The 17,487-nt window shown below is 45.5% G+C and overlaps 1 protein-coding gene across 1 annotated transcript in view; it reads right to left on the reverse strand.

The window, feature by feature from the left end:
• Nucleotides 1–17,487, reverse strand: part of TNKS (tankyrase) — a 498,734-nt gene that overhangs the window by 388,890 nt on the left and 92,357 nt on the right. The window contains exon 3 of the mRNA XM_033915990.1: nt 13,056–13,151. Coding sequence (XP_033771881.1) covers nt 13,056–13,151 — 96 coding nt within the window. The remainder of the gene's footprint in view (nt 1–13,055; nt 13,152–17,487) is intronic.

Consider the following 17,487-nt stretch of genomic DNA (forward strand, 5'->3'; position numbering starts at 1 on the left):
TTTATTACATAGTTTCTAAGGAAAATTCAATTAAAATTATTTTTTCTAAATAAGGAAGGTCTTGAGACAAAAGATGAGGGCTCTATCTGTAAGAAAGAATCAAAGTGGAATCCTCCGGGTCCGCTGGACCCAGCTGTGGAAACGTTTAGAAATTTGGTTTTGGCAGGGTTTTCAAAGTTTGAAAAATCATTTTCTCACAGACAGGTCTCTTATAATTTAACGTACCCTCAACATAAAGCTCTCATGCAATTAAAAGGAAAACGAGACTGCATGATTCTAAGAGCAGATAAGGGTGGCGCCACTGTCATCCTCAATAGATAGAATTATTTAAAAGAAGCGTCCCGTCAATTATCGGACACTATGGCATATAAACTAATCTCTCAAGATCCAGGAGGCCCTTTGATGAAAACAGTTTTCGATTGGGTTACTGCACATTATGAAAAAGAAATATTGACTAAAAAAGAATATCAATTCCTTTTGGAAAAATACCCACGCACGCCTAATATATACTTTGTGCCTAAAATACATAAGTCGTTAAAGGACCCACCAGGCAGGCCCATAGTTAATACAAGACAGTCTTTATTGGAACCCCTATCCAAGTTCATAGACGTTTTCCTAGCGAAAGAAGCAATAAAAACAACTTCATATTTGAAAGATTCCTCTCATCTACTTCGGATTCTCTCTCAGGAAATTTCTGTCAGTTCTGGAACCTTTTTAGTGACACTGGACGTAGTGTCCCTATACACTAACATCCCCCAAAATGGTGCTATAGCTATCATTCAAGATACCCTTCAGAAAAGAGAAGGAACTCAACGTATCACCACTGAATTTTTGATACAGCTAGCTCGGTGGGTGATAGAAGAAAATTATTTTGAGTTTGAAGGGGTATTTTATAAACAGATACAGGGAGTGGCGATGGGGGCCACGTTGGCCCCATCAGTGGCTACACTATATGTGGGACAATTTGAAGATACTCACATTTACACTTCGGATTATTTTCAAAATATTACATTATGGAAGAGGTTTCTGGACGATATTTTTTTCTTGTGGGAGGGTTCCGAAAGTCTCTTGGTTGATTTCTTAAATTGGATCAACACTAGAAATCCCTATCTCCAATTTACCCCTTCTTATAGTTTAGACAGGGTAGAGTTTCTTGACTTACTTATAATAAAAGAAGAATCTCGGCTGAAAACAAAACTTTTCAGAAAATCAGTGGCGAAGAACACGTTATTGCACTTCTCCAGCCACCATCCATACCATCTAAAGTTTAATTTACCGGTGAGTCAATTTTTAAGGCTCAGAAGAGTATCATCAGATATATATGATTTCATGGAAGCGGCGGAAGAGTTGAAACTCCGGTTTAAAACTAGAGGATATCCTGCAAAATCGATTAAACAAGCGTTTACAAGAGCTAAATACGCAAATAGAGACCTTTTGATATCTGAAAGAGAGCCTGAAGAAGAAAAAACTGATAGATTAATCTGTGTGCTGCCATATTCCGAAGCGGCAAAAGAGCTCATTGCTAATATTAGAACATACTGGCATGTTTTGCAAACGCATGAAATTTTCAAAGAAATTCCTATGTTTGCCTTTAAGAGAGGAAAAACTATTGGGCAAGTTCTAATCCAACAGAAATTAGGGAATTATAGAATCGATCAGACAGGATATCACACAAGTTGTGGGCATTGCCAATGGTGTTCCATGACTATCATGGGCACCACATGGAAAGACCCTCAAACAGGGAAAGTTATTACAGCAAGTATTAACACAACTTGTCAGTCAACTCACGTTGTATATATCATAGTATGTCCGTGCAGTCTTGTATATGTGGGTCGTACTTCTAGACCCATACATATAAGACTGAATGAACATAAATCACGCATAAAAACAAAAAATATACAAGCTCCAATGGTAGAACATTTTCTACAATACCAACATACTATAGAGCAAATACAGTGGCGCATAATTGAAAAGGTAAAATGGGGACGGGAGGGAGGTAATATCGAGGAGGTTTTGAACTACAAAGAACAACGCTGGATCCACACCCTAAATACAGTGACCCCACATGGTTTAAATGCTGAACTAGAGTGGGGCTCTTTACTGTAATATTCTTATGAAGCAGTAACTTCAAAAGTGAGGAGGTAGCTGAAAATCTAGGCTTTTCTTCTTTAATGTATCCAATCTCAATAGTGTAGTATCGGCAAACCCGGTATGACGCGTTAGTAACGCAATGACGCAGTCACGTTCAAGGCGGGTCCCGGTCTCTTTAAAATCTTAGTAGAAACGCCGCCGCCATATCTGCAGGATAGAGTGGTCACAGGTTTGGCGGTGAAAACTATAGGTAAGCAAATAGGTAGGACAGCTTAAAAGAAAAGCATTGCTCTAAGTTCTGTCTCCATTTGTCTTCAGTTGTTCAAATAATAGTTGACAGCTTTTGTTTTATTTCTAGGGGTAAAACCTTGATAAAGCTCAAGGAGCGAAACATGTCGGTGTTATGTTTCCCCTAGCCAGAGACCACAAGTCAAAGCTAAGTACTTAAATAATTGATTATTACTAAAAAAAACGCATTTATAAAATATTACAAAATATCACAAAAGCAAATATATAAGCGTATGAGACTGATATTAAATAAAGGGAACCAATGAGGAGCTGGCACATAAAGCTTAGAGCTATGAAATCTATTTGAGCTCTGAGTGGTGGCGCTGAGGATCCCATATAATATCAATAGACTAAGGGATGCAACAAAGCTGATAGAAAGCTATACTATCAGGTGACAAGTCTTCATAATTCAACAGGCATACAGAGCTAAGATAGTAGATTCTGATATGTAAAATAGATGTGGGAAGGAAACAAGGTAATTGGGATATATGGTCTGACTGTGTATGTAATTTTGCAAATCATTTTATGCAGATTATGTGTGTAAAAAGCGCACATGGACCCTGAAGGTTTTATTTTGTTATTTCTAAAAGTCTTTTCATTAGATGTACCGGAAAAATCTATCACCTTCTTTGATGAACTGGTGACTTGCACTACATGATACGATAATCATTCAGAAGCTTCCAGTGGCAGAAGTAAATCTAGCCACTGGTCACCTTTCCTTCAGATACTGGGCCTCAACCTCGATTCCTTGGCCTTATAGGGAAAGGAGTACATCACTCAACACATTTCAGGATCGACTCATCTACTGGATTCCAGAAATTGCAAAATCCTTTGTTTTAGCAGTGATTCCATTAATTTTCTCACCACTGAAGTCAGACTAACTGGTCTACTCTGTAATTGGTTCTAGCCTCAGTTCCGCCTCTGCAAAGATGAACCACATCTGCTCATTTCAATTCCTCTGGGACCGCTCCTGATTTTAAAGAACTGTTGCAAATATTAAGACAGAAGGGCCACCAGAACTTCCCTAAGTTCCTTCAGTATCCTCAGATTTCTTGCATCCAGCCCAGGTGATTACCCTACTTCTGGCTTAGCTAGCTCTTTATAAAGTCTTCTAATTATTTGAGGTCAATCTCGCTTCCACTTTTGTATCCTTCTTCTTCATTCCCAGGCCTCTCAGTAAACGTTGAACAGAGAAATTTGGGGTTTGTCTCCCCCCCCCCCCACATTATCAGCCTCTACATATTCTTCCCATTGAGTTTCACACTGCCACTTTTGCACTTCCTTCTGAATCCAATATATCTACAACAAAAAACCCCTTCTGACTTTGTTTTACTGTATTAGCTATTTCCTCTGCCATTTGCATCTTCATGTTCCAGATTAACTTTCCCAGCTTCTCTTTTACGAGATATTGTTGCCTGTGTTCCTCTTTCTGTGATCTCTTATAGTTTATAATAATTTGGTCACTTTGGTTTTTTTCGTTCTAAAACCTTAGCAGCTTGCACCCATACTTTTAACTTTCCTAATACATATTTATTTGTATTTTGCTCACATCTTTTTCAGTAGTAGCTCAAGGTAAGTTAAGGGCTCACAATCTAATTTTTTACCTGAAGCAACAGAAGGCAATGCATCCAAAATCACAAGGAGCAGCAGTGAGGAACTGAACCAGGCTCCCCTGCATGGTAAGCCCTGTGTTCTAACCAATAGGCTGCTACTCCTCCACTTAATTGTGTAGCCCCAGTCCTTTGCCCTATAATGACTTGGAAGGAGGAGCTGCTAGAATAGTGCAGCTAGAAACAGAATTTAAGAAGAAAACTGAAGCCTTCCAGCCTGGAGCAAAATCTGGGTGGTAGGATTTTGAAGGCCAGGACCAACTTCATTACAGACATTAGTCTTCCTTGACTTTTCGTTATATTACATTACATCACATTTATAGACCGCAAAACCTCACGGATCAATGCGGTTCACAAAAGACAAAAAACTGGACATTTCCAGTGAACTACAGAATAATCAGTCATTTTAGTTCTCCCAAAATTTTGTGAATAAGAATGATTTTAATAACTTTCTGAAATGTGTGTAAGAGCACGACCTTCCAAATAAAATGCGTACTGTATACTTTTCATTCTTGTAACTTAAGGAAAAATTATGTTCTTACCTGTTAATTTTCTTTCCCTTAGACGCAGCAGATGAATCCAGAGACCAATGGGATAGCTCACATCTACCAGCAGGCAGAGATAGAGAAACTGATTAACAGGTGGTCCTATTGGCTAGCACTCCTCCTGTTTATCTAGTATAGCTCCTTGCCCAAGCATCCGTAACCATCAATAGGCATAGCATGTAAAAAACTTCTTTCCCATAACAAATCTCAAAATGCAATAATACAGAAAACAACCTGCCATAATAACAAACTGCGAAAGTTGCAAAAGAAAAAACCGAGAAACAATATCCAGAAAGGGTGGGGCTCTGGATTCATCTGCTGCGTCTAAGGGAAAGAAAATTAACAGGTAAGAACATAATTTTTCCTTCCCTAGCAACAGCAGCAGATGAATCCAGAGACCAATGGGATGTAGCAAAGCAATCCTCAATCTGAGTGGGAAGCAAACGCCGCCTCTGCAACAACTGAAGCACAAAACGCCCCTACCGCATGCGCCCCCACATCCAAGCAGAAATGTGGAGAGAAAGCACTCTCGGAAGACCAATTAGCCGCGAGACAAATCTCCTCCAAGGAAAAAAACCTCTGGGCCGAGCCCAAGAAGTAGCCATCGCTCCGGCGGAATGGTCATGAAGTTCTTTCGCCAACCGCTTCTCTGTCAGCAAGCAAGCATAAATAATGTCCTCCTGGACCCATTGAGCGATGGAGGCTTCGGACGCCGCCATACATTTGAGGCGTCCCTTGAAGAATACAAAAAGGAGATATAAACAACTAAAAGTCATTAGAAACCGAGCTCGCGGAGAACGCTACGTACGTATCAAAAAATGCAGTGAATAAAAGCACTGCTCCCAATTTCTCCTCCCAGGAAGAAGGAAGGAAAAGCGAGCATGACATAAAAGAAAGGATGACACCCCCCTAGAAAGAAATAGTGGTACCATCCGAACTGATATCCCATATTTCGGAAATCAGAAATAGGAATCCCCATTGCACAAGGCCTGCAACATAGAGCTGAAGCCATGGCCACAAGAAACCCCATGTTCAACGGCACAGCCCTTTAGAGTCCCAAAAGACAAGGATGAAATGAAGCCTTCGGTAAACTTAGAAGAAGTACGTGAAGATTGTACTCCAAACCGGGCTTTCTAAGAGGCGCATGAATATACCGCACTCTGTTTAGGAACTGAACTACATGAAGCTGAGAAGTAAGCAAAGAGCAATATATCTAGCCCTTGTAACAAGCCAAGAATGGCACCAGAAGCTGAAGGGAATAAAATGCTAAGCCCTCGGCAATACACTTGTGCCAAAAAGGAACTCTGGAGTGGTTCAAACGTTAAGAAGCACCCAAGAAAGGAAAAACCTCCAAAAGGAAGCAGAAGCCACAGGAGAAGACGTCTGTAGCACCTGGATAAGAGAAGAAACAACCTGCTTCGCATAACCCTTACACGTCAGCCAAGATTTTTCAAAAAACTAGGTCGTAATACTAAAGTAGTACAAATATCCATGTTGATCGGACCCTAGGCGAGCAAAGCCGGAGATACCCAGAAACTTCTTAGTCCGGCTGTTGAAAGACTCATCAAATCCGCATAGTAAGGATGGTGCCGCCAATCCAGAGATTCTACAAATACTATGCCAGGAAAGCGAGCTCGAGATGGCAAATCCAAGCCATCATCAGCCAGCGGAAAACACTGAAAAAGAGAAGGCAGAGGCGAGAAAGGAGCCATGCAGCTCCCCCTCTAACTCCCACTCCCTGGGCCCGCCGAAGAAGCTAGGAAGCTTAGAATTGAGAGACAAGACCATGAGGTCTAGGTCAAGGAGATCTCACGTTCATAAAAGGAGCTAGAACGCCTGAGCCACAAATCTCAATATCCAGGATGCAGAAGATTACACTATTACTAACATGCACACTTTCCAGAGCGTACGCAGCGCTGTACACTGTAACATACAAGAAATGGGCCATGCTCATATTCCGCCGAGAGATCCATAAAAGGATCTGCCAACAGAAGACGAAGATGAGAGTCCACCCATTGAAGCAGACCAACTTCACCTGCCAACTGACTACAACACCTACTTCCCAAGCTGTAGAGAAATACCCCCATCCTAATACTGACCAAAAGGACCCTCAGCGGCAATCCGGAAGAATGATCTGAAGCTCCAGAAAGGTAGCCTGACCCTGCTCAAGAGTAGAAGAATGAACAAGTACTGAGTCGCCTCTGAAGACCAGAATCCTGGCGCTGAGGATGGAAGCCACTGAGCCCCCCAACCCGACAGCCCGGGATGGTAGGTGGTCATGAGCTAGTCCAGCAAAGACCGAGGCATGCCTTGAAAAGAGAAATCGCGCTGAGCCACCAAATCATACAGAGCGATGCAGGAGGAGCATACCAAATAATTGGAGCCCTGAGATACCGGGAACCACCGGAACAAAAGCGACTGCTGTAGCGTAAGAAGGGGAAAGCAAGCCGAAGTTCCCAGTGGAGTCAGCAATATGGATCCCAGAAACTGTACAGAATCCCATACTCTTGGTCATGGTAAGCGAAGAAGAATACCAATCTGAGACCGAGACCCCACACCCCAGTCTCCGGAAAGAAACACATGTCTCTCTTATATGAATAAAAACATTACCCCGATATACCTATAAATAGTACAGGAGAAAAGAGCGCTGTGCAAATTCGAAGATGCACGTGTAAAGAACTGAGGAAAAGATACCACCCTTTTCGTGTCAGTCAAATGGCCCGACTGGAAGTCATCCGAATCAAGCAGGCAGTCAAGAAGAAATTAGATGAATTGCCTGGTAGCGCCAAAACGGTACCACTGCCCACATCACCTAAAACATTCGTGAAGCCTTGGGTAGATGAAATGGCATGTGCCAAAACCGAAAGCGCTGCTCCAAGAGAGGCAGGCAAACCAAGTGCCGATTCGGAGTCCATAGAGAAAATGTAAATATACTCCCAGGTTGTCTGCAGAAATGTGTAACCCCGAGAAACTAATTCAGCAGAATAGGATCCAGCCTGTCCAATGCCCCCGTCTCGGGCACCATGCAGTAAGTGGAACAACGTCCCTTAGTTCCCGAAGAACTACAAGAACTGTCCTGAGGACCAGTAACACTGAAAAGGGAAACACAAAACATAGAGACTCCAAGAACGAACTGGAAAACCTGAGGAGAATGCAAAGATGCAAGCATCCTGAAAAATCTTCACAGCCCTCTGACCTGACATTATAGTGTCTTCTCCCTCATGAGAAAGCCTGAAGAGTCATTGAAAGAAGTCAAGATCCCCTCAGAATGAAGTGCAGAAGGTCAGGGAATGGCAGAATGAGACTGTAGGATCTGCAAGAAGATTCTCCTAGGAAAAATCAAGTTTCACAATGTAAAGAGGAATATACTGGAACCATGAAAACAGTACTAACCCCATGCAACATGAGCGAAATACGTATGTCCTTTAAAGTGAATACGTAGTAGACTCAATCAAGATGCTGCATCTATCGCCCCGTGGAAAACAACAGCATCCTTACAGGTATCAGACAAAGCTCACATCGTTAATGAGAGCTTCAGGGATGAGGCTAACAGCCACATAAGTGCGTGATCCTCTGCGGGTTTGATAGAATAGGTAACTGGCTCTTGGTTAAAAGGAGCTGTACAGCCCTTTCTGTCTGGTCAGGGGGCCCGTCTAGCATGTGCCATGAGAAAATGGTAACAGGAGAAACCAGCGTGATAAGCATGGAAATCTGAAGTCCAGGCCCCCTCAGAAATAGAGAAAGAGAGTCCTGGCCGCAGGAATATGCGCAGTGTCATTATGCCCATAAAGACAGCCCGAACTTGGAAACTGCTTGTACTACCTTTAGGCATAAATATCCTGTGCCACTACTAGACACATGCAGCTCAGCACAGAGGCCCAAATAAGGACAGTTACCAATAGACAAAGGCTCAATCTGCAGGGACCCCAAGAGAGACAATGAGATACCTGTGTGAAATACAGGGCACTATCTTACTGCTGATCTCACTGTGCCGTGAGTTGCCGTATGTCGCCCCAGTCTGGAGACAAACCGAGACTGGGTGACCTAGCACAGATCAGAGCCTCTCTGGTAAACCCCTTGAGTGCTAACCCCAGAGTCCGATTAAACAAGCAGCTTCCTTCAAGGGAGTACAGCAGGAACACAGACATAGACATATAAAGCTGCCCAAGCTTGTCCCAAAGCTGGTGAAACACATACAACTTGTCTGAACCGGAAAGGAGAGAAGCCCCGGCATACCCTGACCAAAGTCAGCTGGAAACAAACTACCGGAACGCTGCAGCTCTCCCGCCATCGCCGGAGACCCATGCGCACGCCTGATTCTCGCTGACACGTGGCCGCTGCATCAACGCTCCTAGAAACATAGTCGGATTCGAGCCCCGCAAAATTTACCCTGCCGCGGCTTGCATAGAAAGAAAATCAGACTCGGGGAATAACCAGAACGGCCCACAGCGCCAGAAAAAACATATCCCATCTCATGCGCGCTGCTATAAACCGGCACCTGCACAATCAGCTGCACATGGCCGTGACAAACACTGATGAAAGAGAGCCTCAGAATAAACAGGACTACCGTATTTTTGCGGATATAACGCGCACCATTGTAAAACGCGCACAGGGGTATAGCGCGCAGAAATCACGATGATATGTACAAAAACTTTTCTATACCGCGCTCAGGCATATAACGCGCATGCTGCCCGACTCTCCTTTCGCCCGCCCTGACTTTCCGTGCGCTGTCCCGACTCTCCGTTCACCCCCCTGACTTCCGTGCACTGTCCTCCCTTGAAGTCCTGTCCCCCCTTGAAGGTCTGTCCCCATCCTGAAAGCCTGATGCCCCCCCCGACGTCCGATACATCCCCCCCCCCGGCAGGACCACTCGCACCCTCACCCCGAAGGACCGCCGACTCCCCAACAATATCGGGCCAGGAGGGAGCCCAAACCCTCCTGGCCACGGCGACCCCCTAACCCCACCCCGCACTACATTACGGGCAGGAGGGATCCCAGGCCCTCCTGCCCTCGACGCAAACCCCCTCCCCCCAACGACCGCCCCCCCCCCAAGAACCTCCGCCCGTCCCCCAGCCGACCCGCGACCCCCCTGGCCGACCCCCACGACACCCCCACCCGCCTTCCCCGTACCTTTGTGTAGTTGGGCCAGAAGGGAGCCCAAACCCTCCTGGCCACGGCGACCCCCTAACCCCACCCCGCACTACATTACGGGCAGGAGGGATCCCAGGCCCTCCTGCCCTCGACGCAAACCCCCCTCCCCCCCAGCCGACCCGCGACCCCCCTGGCCGACCCCCACGACCCCCCCACCCCCCTTCCCCGTACCTTTGGAAGTTGGCCGGACAGACGGGAGCCAAACCCGCCTGTCCGGCAGGCAGCCAACGAAGGAATGAGGCCGGATTGGCCCATCCGTCCTAAAGCTCCGCCTACTGGTGGGGCTTAAGGCGCGTGGGCCAATCAGAATAGGCCCTGGAGCCTTAGGTCCCACCTGGGGGCGGGGCCTGAGACACATGGTCGGGTTTGGCCCATGTGCCTCAGGCCGCGCCCCCAGGTGGGACCTAAGGCTCCAGGGCCTATTCTGATTGGCCCACGCGCCTTAGGCCCCACCAGTAGGCGGAGCTTTAGGACGGATGGGCCAATCCGGCCTCATTCCTTCGTTGGCTGCCTGCCGGACAGGCGGGTTTGGCTCCCGTCTGTCCGGCCAACTTCCAAAGGTACGGGGAAGGGGGGTGGGGGGGTCGTGGGGGTCGGCCAGGGGGGTCGCGGGTCGGCTGGGGGGGAGGGGGGTTTGCGTCGAGGGCAGGAGGGCCTGGGATCCCTCCTGCCCGTAATGTAGTGCGGGGTGGGGTTAGGGGGTCGCCGTGGCCAGGAGGGTTTGGGCTCCCTTCTGGCCCAACTACACAAAGGTACGGGGAAGGCGGGTGGGGGTGTCGTGGGGGTCGGCCAGGGGGGTCGCGGGTCGGCTGGGGGACGGGCGGAGGTTCTTGGGGGGGGGGCGGTCGTTGGAGGGAGGGGGGTTTGCGTCGAGGGCAGGAGGGCCTGGGATCCCTCCTGCCCGTAATGTAGTGCGGGGTGGGGTTAGGGGGTCGCCGTGGCCAGGAGGGTTTGGGCTCCCTCCTGGCCCGATATTGTTGGGGAGTCGGCGGTCCTTCGGGGTGAGGGTGCGAGTGGTCCTGCCGGGGGGGGGATGTATCGGACGTCGGGGAGTCGGCCGGGCAAGAGGGCTTGGGCTCCCTCTTGCTCCGATCGTGGATGCGGGTGGGAGCGCGTGCGAGCGGTCGTTCGGGGTGGGGGTGCGAGCGGTCCTGCTGGGGGGGTGAATCGGGCGTCGGGCGGGGTGGGAACTATGTTTAAAAACTTTTGTATACCGCGCTCAGGCATATAACGCGCGAGGGGTATGCGCGGTACGTAAAATCACGTATAACGCGCGCGTTATATCCACGAAAATACGGTACTGCTGCACTGAAACCCAACAATGAGAACAAGTACGAGCATGAAATCGCATCGCTACTGCTGCGCTGTAACCAACAAGGCGCGTGCATGCAAAGGGCAGGAAGTCCCGGCTCCCTCCACGGATTTCTAATCAGAAAACTTAGCCTCAATAAAATATCCATACCTTAAATGTATGATGACCGAACCCACAATACTAAGACTCCCAAACAGAACCTGAAGTTCAAACAACCGTAAAAGCCAGACATACTCACAAGCTAGTTGTTAGGGCCAGTTGAAGCCAGTTTGCAGCAAAAGCATGGCAGAATGTAACAAATGTGGTCTCAGTTGTTTTTTTTTGTTTTTTTTTTTTTTACAGAGAAGGGAAAGAAGAAAAAAATTGAGACCCAGTCAGACCCTCTAGCAATGGAGGGAGGGTGAGGCAGGGACAAGGGGGGGCCCAAGTGTAACCTCTAAAGCCGGCACTGTTCAGCCGGACACCCCTGTCTCACTGAAGAGAAACCTCAACAGGAGAAACAGAAAGGCAGTCTCACTGAAGAGAAACCTCAACAGAGAAAATAAAGTTCCAGCCACAGCCAGAATTCAGGAGCTAGTTGAATAGCGACATTTTCCTGCTGGGAGATAGAGAATACTAGATAAACAGGAGGAGTGCCAGCCAATAGGACCACCTGTTAATCAGTTTCTCTATCTCCGCCTGCTGGTAGATGTGAGCTATCCCATTGGTCTCTGGATTCATCTGCTGCTGTTGCTAGGGAAAGGTTTTGTTCAGTAAAGACAAAATAGAAACCAAAGAACCACCTCTATTATAGTAAAAACAAACAAACAAAAAACCCAAACAGTATTTACCATGTTTACTTGTCCTGCCGTGCATCACAAAAAGGAAGGGACGAGTCAAGGTTTTATTATATTGATCATGCCTTTCACTTGGAATTTGGTTAGAAGGCTTAATAATTTTGATGTACGGTAATTAGACAAAGCTTTATGAATCAGAAGTGTCTGCCTGTGTTTAATTGATAAACTGTTCCTTATAAATCAGTGTCCTGAAATAAGATGTGCAGAGTTCAGCTTCTTATGTTGGGACTTGCATGTTGGTAGCTAAAATTTAGTAAGCGACAGCAGTGGTACAGCTCCAATATCATCTTAAACTACAGGAAGAGAAAGAGAAAATCGAGAAAGAAGCAGGAGAGTAAGAATCCTTTTATCAAGCCACACTAGCGGGGTTAACGCGCGCGACTTTTCATCGCGCGAACCCCCGCGCTGGCTAAAAACTACCGCCTGCTAAAAAGGAGATAGTAGCGGCTAGCACAGCCGGCAGTTTGACGCGCGCTATTACGCACGTTAAACCGCTAGCGCAGCTTGATAAAAGGAGCCCTAAGTGTTAAGGGGAGTTGGTTGATGAACAAGATGCACCATACATATGACACACTAACCTAATATTCGTACACTTGAAAGAAGTTGCATAGGCAGTTCTAAGACATATCACAAGATATCACACAGCAAATTAGCAGTAACACATATATTGACGGGAAAGAAATCTAACGCATATTAAAAGTACTGCTAAAAAATGTATGCATTTCTACAATATTCAGAACCAATGATTACAGAAGTTGTTTGCAAGAACTGACCTTCTGAGCTACATTGGAAAAAAAAACCACAATGCATATTTAAGACTGAATTATGCAATTTTATCCACATGTTGATCTGGGCAATAGTGTGGCAGGCTACCTTGCGATCAACAACTTCTTGTGCACTAATACAATTGCCTTGTATGTTCAAAAGCAAAAGCAGTTCAACCCCATGGAAATGCCAGTGTGATTAAGAATGACTGATTTTCCTTTAATGCTGTCATAATTCTCAAAAAAACCTGAAAATTTTTTCTCTGTCTATGCATCTGAACTTCATGACAAAGCTGTACATCAAATCAATACCTAGAAATTAGATCATGGAAAGTAGAGATCATTTTTCTTCTTCATATGTTGTGGGGATGGATAAGCCAGACAGAAAAGTTCATGAAATCGACTGCGACCTACTGAGAACTGGTCCAGAAAGCAATACAAGAGTTTGATGCGCTTACCTGTGAGGACAGCTTTAGCTGAAGGGTCTGCCAAGTCCAGGGCTGACTTTCCATCAGTGTTGCGGATGTTTGGATCAGCTCCGTGCTGCAGTAGCACTGTGCAAGGAAAGCAGAAGCAATATCTTATCTCAGGGATACACAGATTATTTATGGGCAAGGCTCTCTTCGGCATCGTGTTAAACATACATTGCACGGTTTCCCCTTGTATTCTTTTCCTCCTCCCCCCCAAAGTACTGCAGTAAAGGATCCTCGGCAGAGTGCAGCTAAGTTGGCAACTTAAGATACAATAAGATCACATGACTTAGTATTAAAAACATGAAACTTATTTTTTCATTTAATCATTTGGGATGCTACAGCTGAACAGCACAAGAGCACACGCTGAGAGCTCTGCTAAAACCTATTCGCATCTGTTTTTCACAGCCCCTAAGGCTGTTGCTGTCTCTCCTTTTACTGCCGAATACCTAAATGCTCTCCTTCCCTAAGAGGACAGAGCTCAAACCTTTTAGTGATTCACCATCGACAAACAAAAACTCATCACAAAGTAAGAGTATAATTTATTTAAACCATTTGCATCCTGCATTAACTAAAATTCTATGGGCTCCTTTTACAAAGCCACGATAGAGGTTTCTACAATGGGCCAGCGAGGTTAAATGCTCCAACACTCACAGGAATTCTACAAGTGTCGGAGCATTTAACCTGCCAGCCCGCGGTAGAAACCTCTACTGCTGCTCAGTAAAAGCCTCACAATCTTCTCAAAAACACCTCTAAAAAAACTCCCAGTTAAACAAACACCTAAATGAGCTGCCTATTATCTTTATATCACTGTCTGAGCCTCAGCCCCACCGCATCAATATACTTTCATAGCGGTGAGCTTTACGTGGTAAATTTGTCACTGGCTCAGAGCAAATTTAAATCTTCCCACTAATTCATATATTAATTTTTTCTCATTACTCCATTCTCAGTGTAAAGCATTCAATTTGTTTTAAAGTGCTCAGTAATTTATCTTTTCATAATAAATAAATACATTTTGAAAAATACGTGTCCAATTTCATTTAAATCATGGACTTATCTTAATGAAGTTCTTCTCTCAATATTATTCCAGCTTAATTTTAAGCGCAATTTGGGAGGGATGGACCCAACATGTTTTGCGTCTTGCTTTTTTCAAGGGTCCTCTCTACAAAACATTAATTTTCAATTAGCACTTATAAGCCTATCAGCAACATTCTAAAACTAGCCCTAAGCACCCATCAAATTTTAGAAAGGTCTTATCATCTATACCTAACGTGACCATTTATTTTTTTCATCAAAACGGGACATCTATTAATATTCAGTCCTGCCCCCAATCCCGCCCTAGCCCCACCCCAATCCTGCCATAGCCCCGCCCCCAATTTCTTCCATTCATTTTTCATGTACACACAATATCTTATTATTTCATAATGGTAACCATAAAATTTAAAAAAAAACACAAAGCAGAGAAAATGTTAATTATTTATATTTGGGGGGGTTTTCAACGATGTCACCTCAGTAACTATAGAAAAATAGACAAATATAGGGCAAAATATAGACAGCAGATATAAATTCTCAAAACTGACATCTTTATCACTAAATTGAAAATAAAATCATTTTTCCTACCTTTGCTATCTGGTGATTTCATGAGTCTCTGGGTGCGTTTCCTTCTGACTGTGCATCCTTTCTTTTCTTTCTGCACTCAGGCCCAACAATTGTCCCTTTCTATTCCCTCCCTCCTTCCTTCCTATGTCCTTAGTGCCCCCAGTGCCTCATTCCCATGTCCCCCTCACTGCCTTCCAGACTTTGTCCTACCACTCCCCCAAAGCCAGCCTGCCTGCCTACTTACCTGCCTACCTACCTCCCGCGCCAAAGCCAGCCTGCTTGCCAGCCTACCTCCTTCCCTCCCTGCCGCACACAAAAAAACCCTCCCTACAGCACCCGATTTAAACCCCCCGGTCTGCCGCCGCTGCTTACCTCCCTGCTGCTTCTATTCGCGGCCCAGAAGCCTTATTCCCGATGTCAATTCTGACGTTGGCCCAGAACGTCCTCTCCGACATCAGAATTGACGTCGGGAATAAGGCTTCTATTCTAGGCCGCGATTAGCAGCAGCAGCAGCAGGGAGGTAAGCAGCGGCGGTGGACCGGGGGGGGGGGTTAAATCAAACGCTGGAGGGAAGCCAGGGCAGGATTAATTCTTTGAGGGCCCCTAGGCACACAAGTACACTTATCCAAGCAGGCCCTAGTTCTCCCCTACATCCTAGAATTGAACCTTTGCCAGAACCCTCTAGGGTAGGGGTGTCCAATGTCGGTCCTCGAGGGCCGCAGTCCAGTCGGGTTTTCAGGATTTCCCCAATGAATATGCATGAGATCTATTTGCATGCACTGCTTTCAATGCATATTCATTGGGGAAATCCTGAAAACCCGACTGGACTGCGGCCCTCGAGGACCGACATTGGACACCCCTGCTCTAGGGCATTGCCTTGTGTGTTATTCCCAGTAGGAGTGAGTAGGCTGAGTGCAGAAGTTTCTATGAGAGGTAATTCATCACAGGCTACACCTTTGGGTCTAGTGCTGGCAAGAGAGAGTTTGGAAACCTCAGTCTGTCCATCAGAGATTGCTCTGGAAGCCATTTAAATGTGTCTTCAAAGATCCTGCCTGCAGTCGTACAGAGTACTAGATGGATTTGCTGGCAGCAGCACTCCCCACTCTTCCCACACAGTCGACCCTCCGACCGTGAAACGACTCACATATCTCCCTCAACAGCAGCGTCGGCAGCGCTCTAAAAAGGGCTGCTTTGCAGCCTTCTCCCGCATCACTGATGATGTAATCAGCAATGCGACACAGGGAAGGCCCCGTCAGGAGAAGGCTGCAAAGCAGCCTGTTTAGAGCGCTGCCAACGCTGCTATTGAGGGAGGTATGTCAGGCGTCTCGCGGTGGGAGGGTCAGCTGCGCGGGGAGAGTGAGAGTGCTGCTGCCGTCAATTCCAGCGATGGAGTCGGCCACAAAGGTGAGGGAGATGGGCTAGTTAGGGGGAGAAATGGCCGGACTGCTAGGACCCTTTAATCCAGCCCTGAGGGAGGCTTTTTTTTTTTTTCTTTTGCACGGCAGGGAGGGACAGGAAGCGATCACCTGTCCCGTTGTCCCCGCGCACAGCTTCGGGATTCTATCCCTGAAAAAAATGGGACTTTTTTGGCGTCCCGAAGCTGTGTGTGGAGACAACGGGACAGGGATCCCAAAACGGGACAGTCCCGTTCAAAACGGGACATATGGTCACCTTATCTATACCCCGTCTTACCGTTAGCGTCGGCGTCAGCCACCCCACCAAAAATTCTCAGAGCAAACAAAGATGGCTACGGCGTCCTCTCACTAATTTAGAAAAGAGTTTTAACTTTAAAGAACAAAAATGGATCTATCGTTTAGCTTCGGCAGAACCAAACAGGCTGAATCCTGAGGAGGAATGGGGTTCTCTGATTGGTTAAGCTCTTTCCAATGGGACAATAGGGGGGAGTGTAGTTAAGTTGTTTTGAAATTTGCATAAATTTGTTAGTGAGAGGACGCCGTGGCCATCTTTGCTGTGAGAATTTTTGGTGGGGGTGGCTGACGCCAACACTAACGGTAAGACGGGGTATAGATAAGACTTTTCTAAAATTTGATGGGTGGTTAGGGCTAGTTTTAGAATGTTGCTGACAGGCTTATAAGTACTGATTGAAAATTTGTTTTGAAGGGAGGACCCTTGAAAAAAGCAAGACGCGAAACATGTTGGGTCCATCCCTCCCAAATTGCGCTTAAAATTAAGCTGGAATAATATTGAGAGAAGAACTTCATTAAGATAAGTCCATGATTTAAATGAAATTGAACACATATTTTTCAAAACATATTTATCTATTTATTATGAAAAGATAAATTACTGCACACTGAGTACTTTAAAACAAATTGAATGTTTTAAACTGAGAATGGAGTAATGACAAAAAAATTAATATATGAATTAGTAGGAAGATTTAAATTTGCTCTGAGCCAGTGACAAATTTACCACGTAAAGCTCACCGCTATGAAAGTATATTGATGCAGTGGAGTGGTGGGGCTGAGGCTCAGACAGTGATATAAAGATAATAGGCAGCTTTTTTAGGTGGCTGTTTAACTGGGAGTTTTTTAGAGGTGTTATTGAGAAGATTGTGAAGCTATTGCCTCTAAGAAAAAATAAATATATAAATTACATCTTTTAGGATAGTGAAATTGAAGCTTTGTAAAAGCCAGCATAAGTAGCAAATTGAATAATTAAATAGCCAACATTTTTATATTATAAACAAGAAATAAAAACAAATTAAAAATACAAAAACAAAATCATTTTAATAGATAAAGCAATATGTACTACAGTATTCTGTGATTCTGACTGGCTCCAAGGGAATCAACTGCCCCTCCAATAT

This window comes from Geotrypetes seraphini, chromosome 1 (genome assembly GCF_902459505.1).
Source record: "Geotrypetes seraphini chromosome 1, aGeoSer1.1, whole genome shotgun sequence".
NCBI lineage: Eukaryota > Metazoa > Chordata > Amphibia > Gymnophiona > Dermophiidae > Geotrypetes > Geotrypetes seraphini.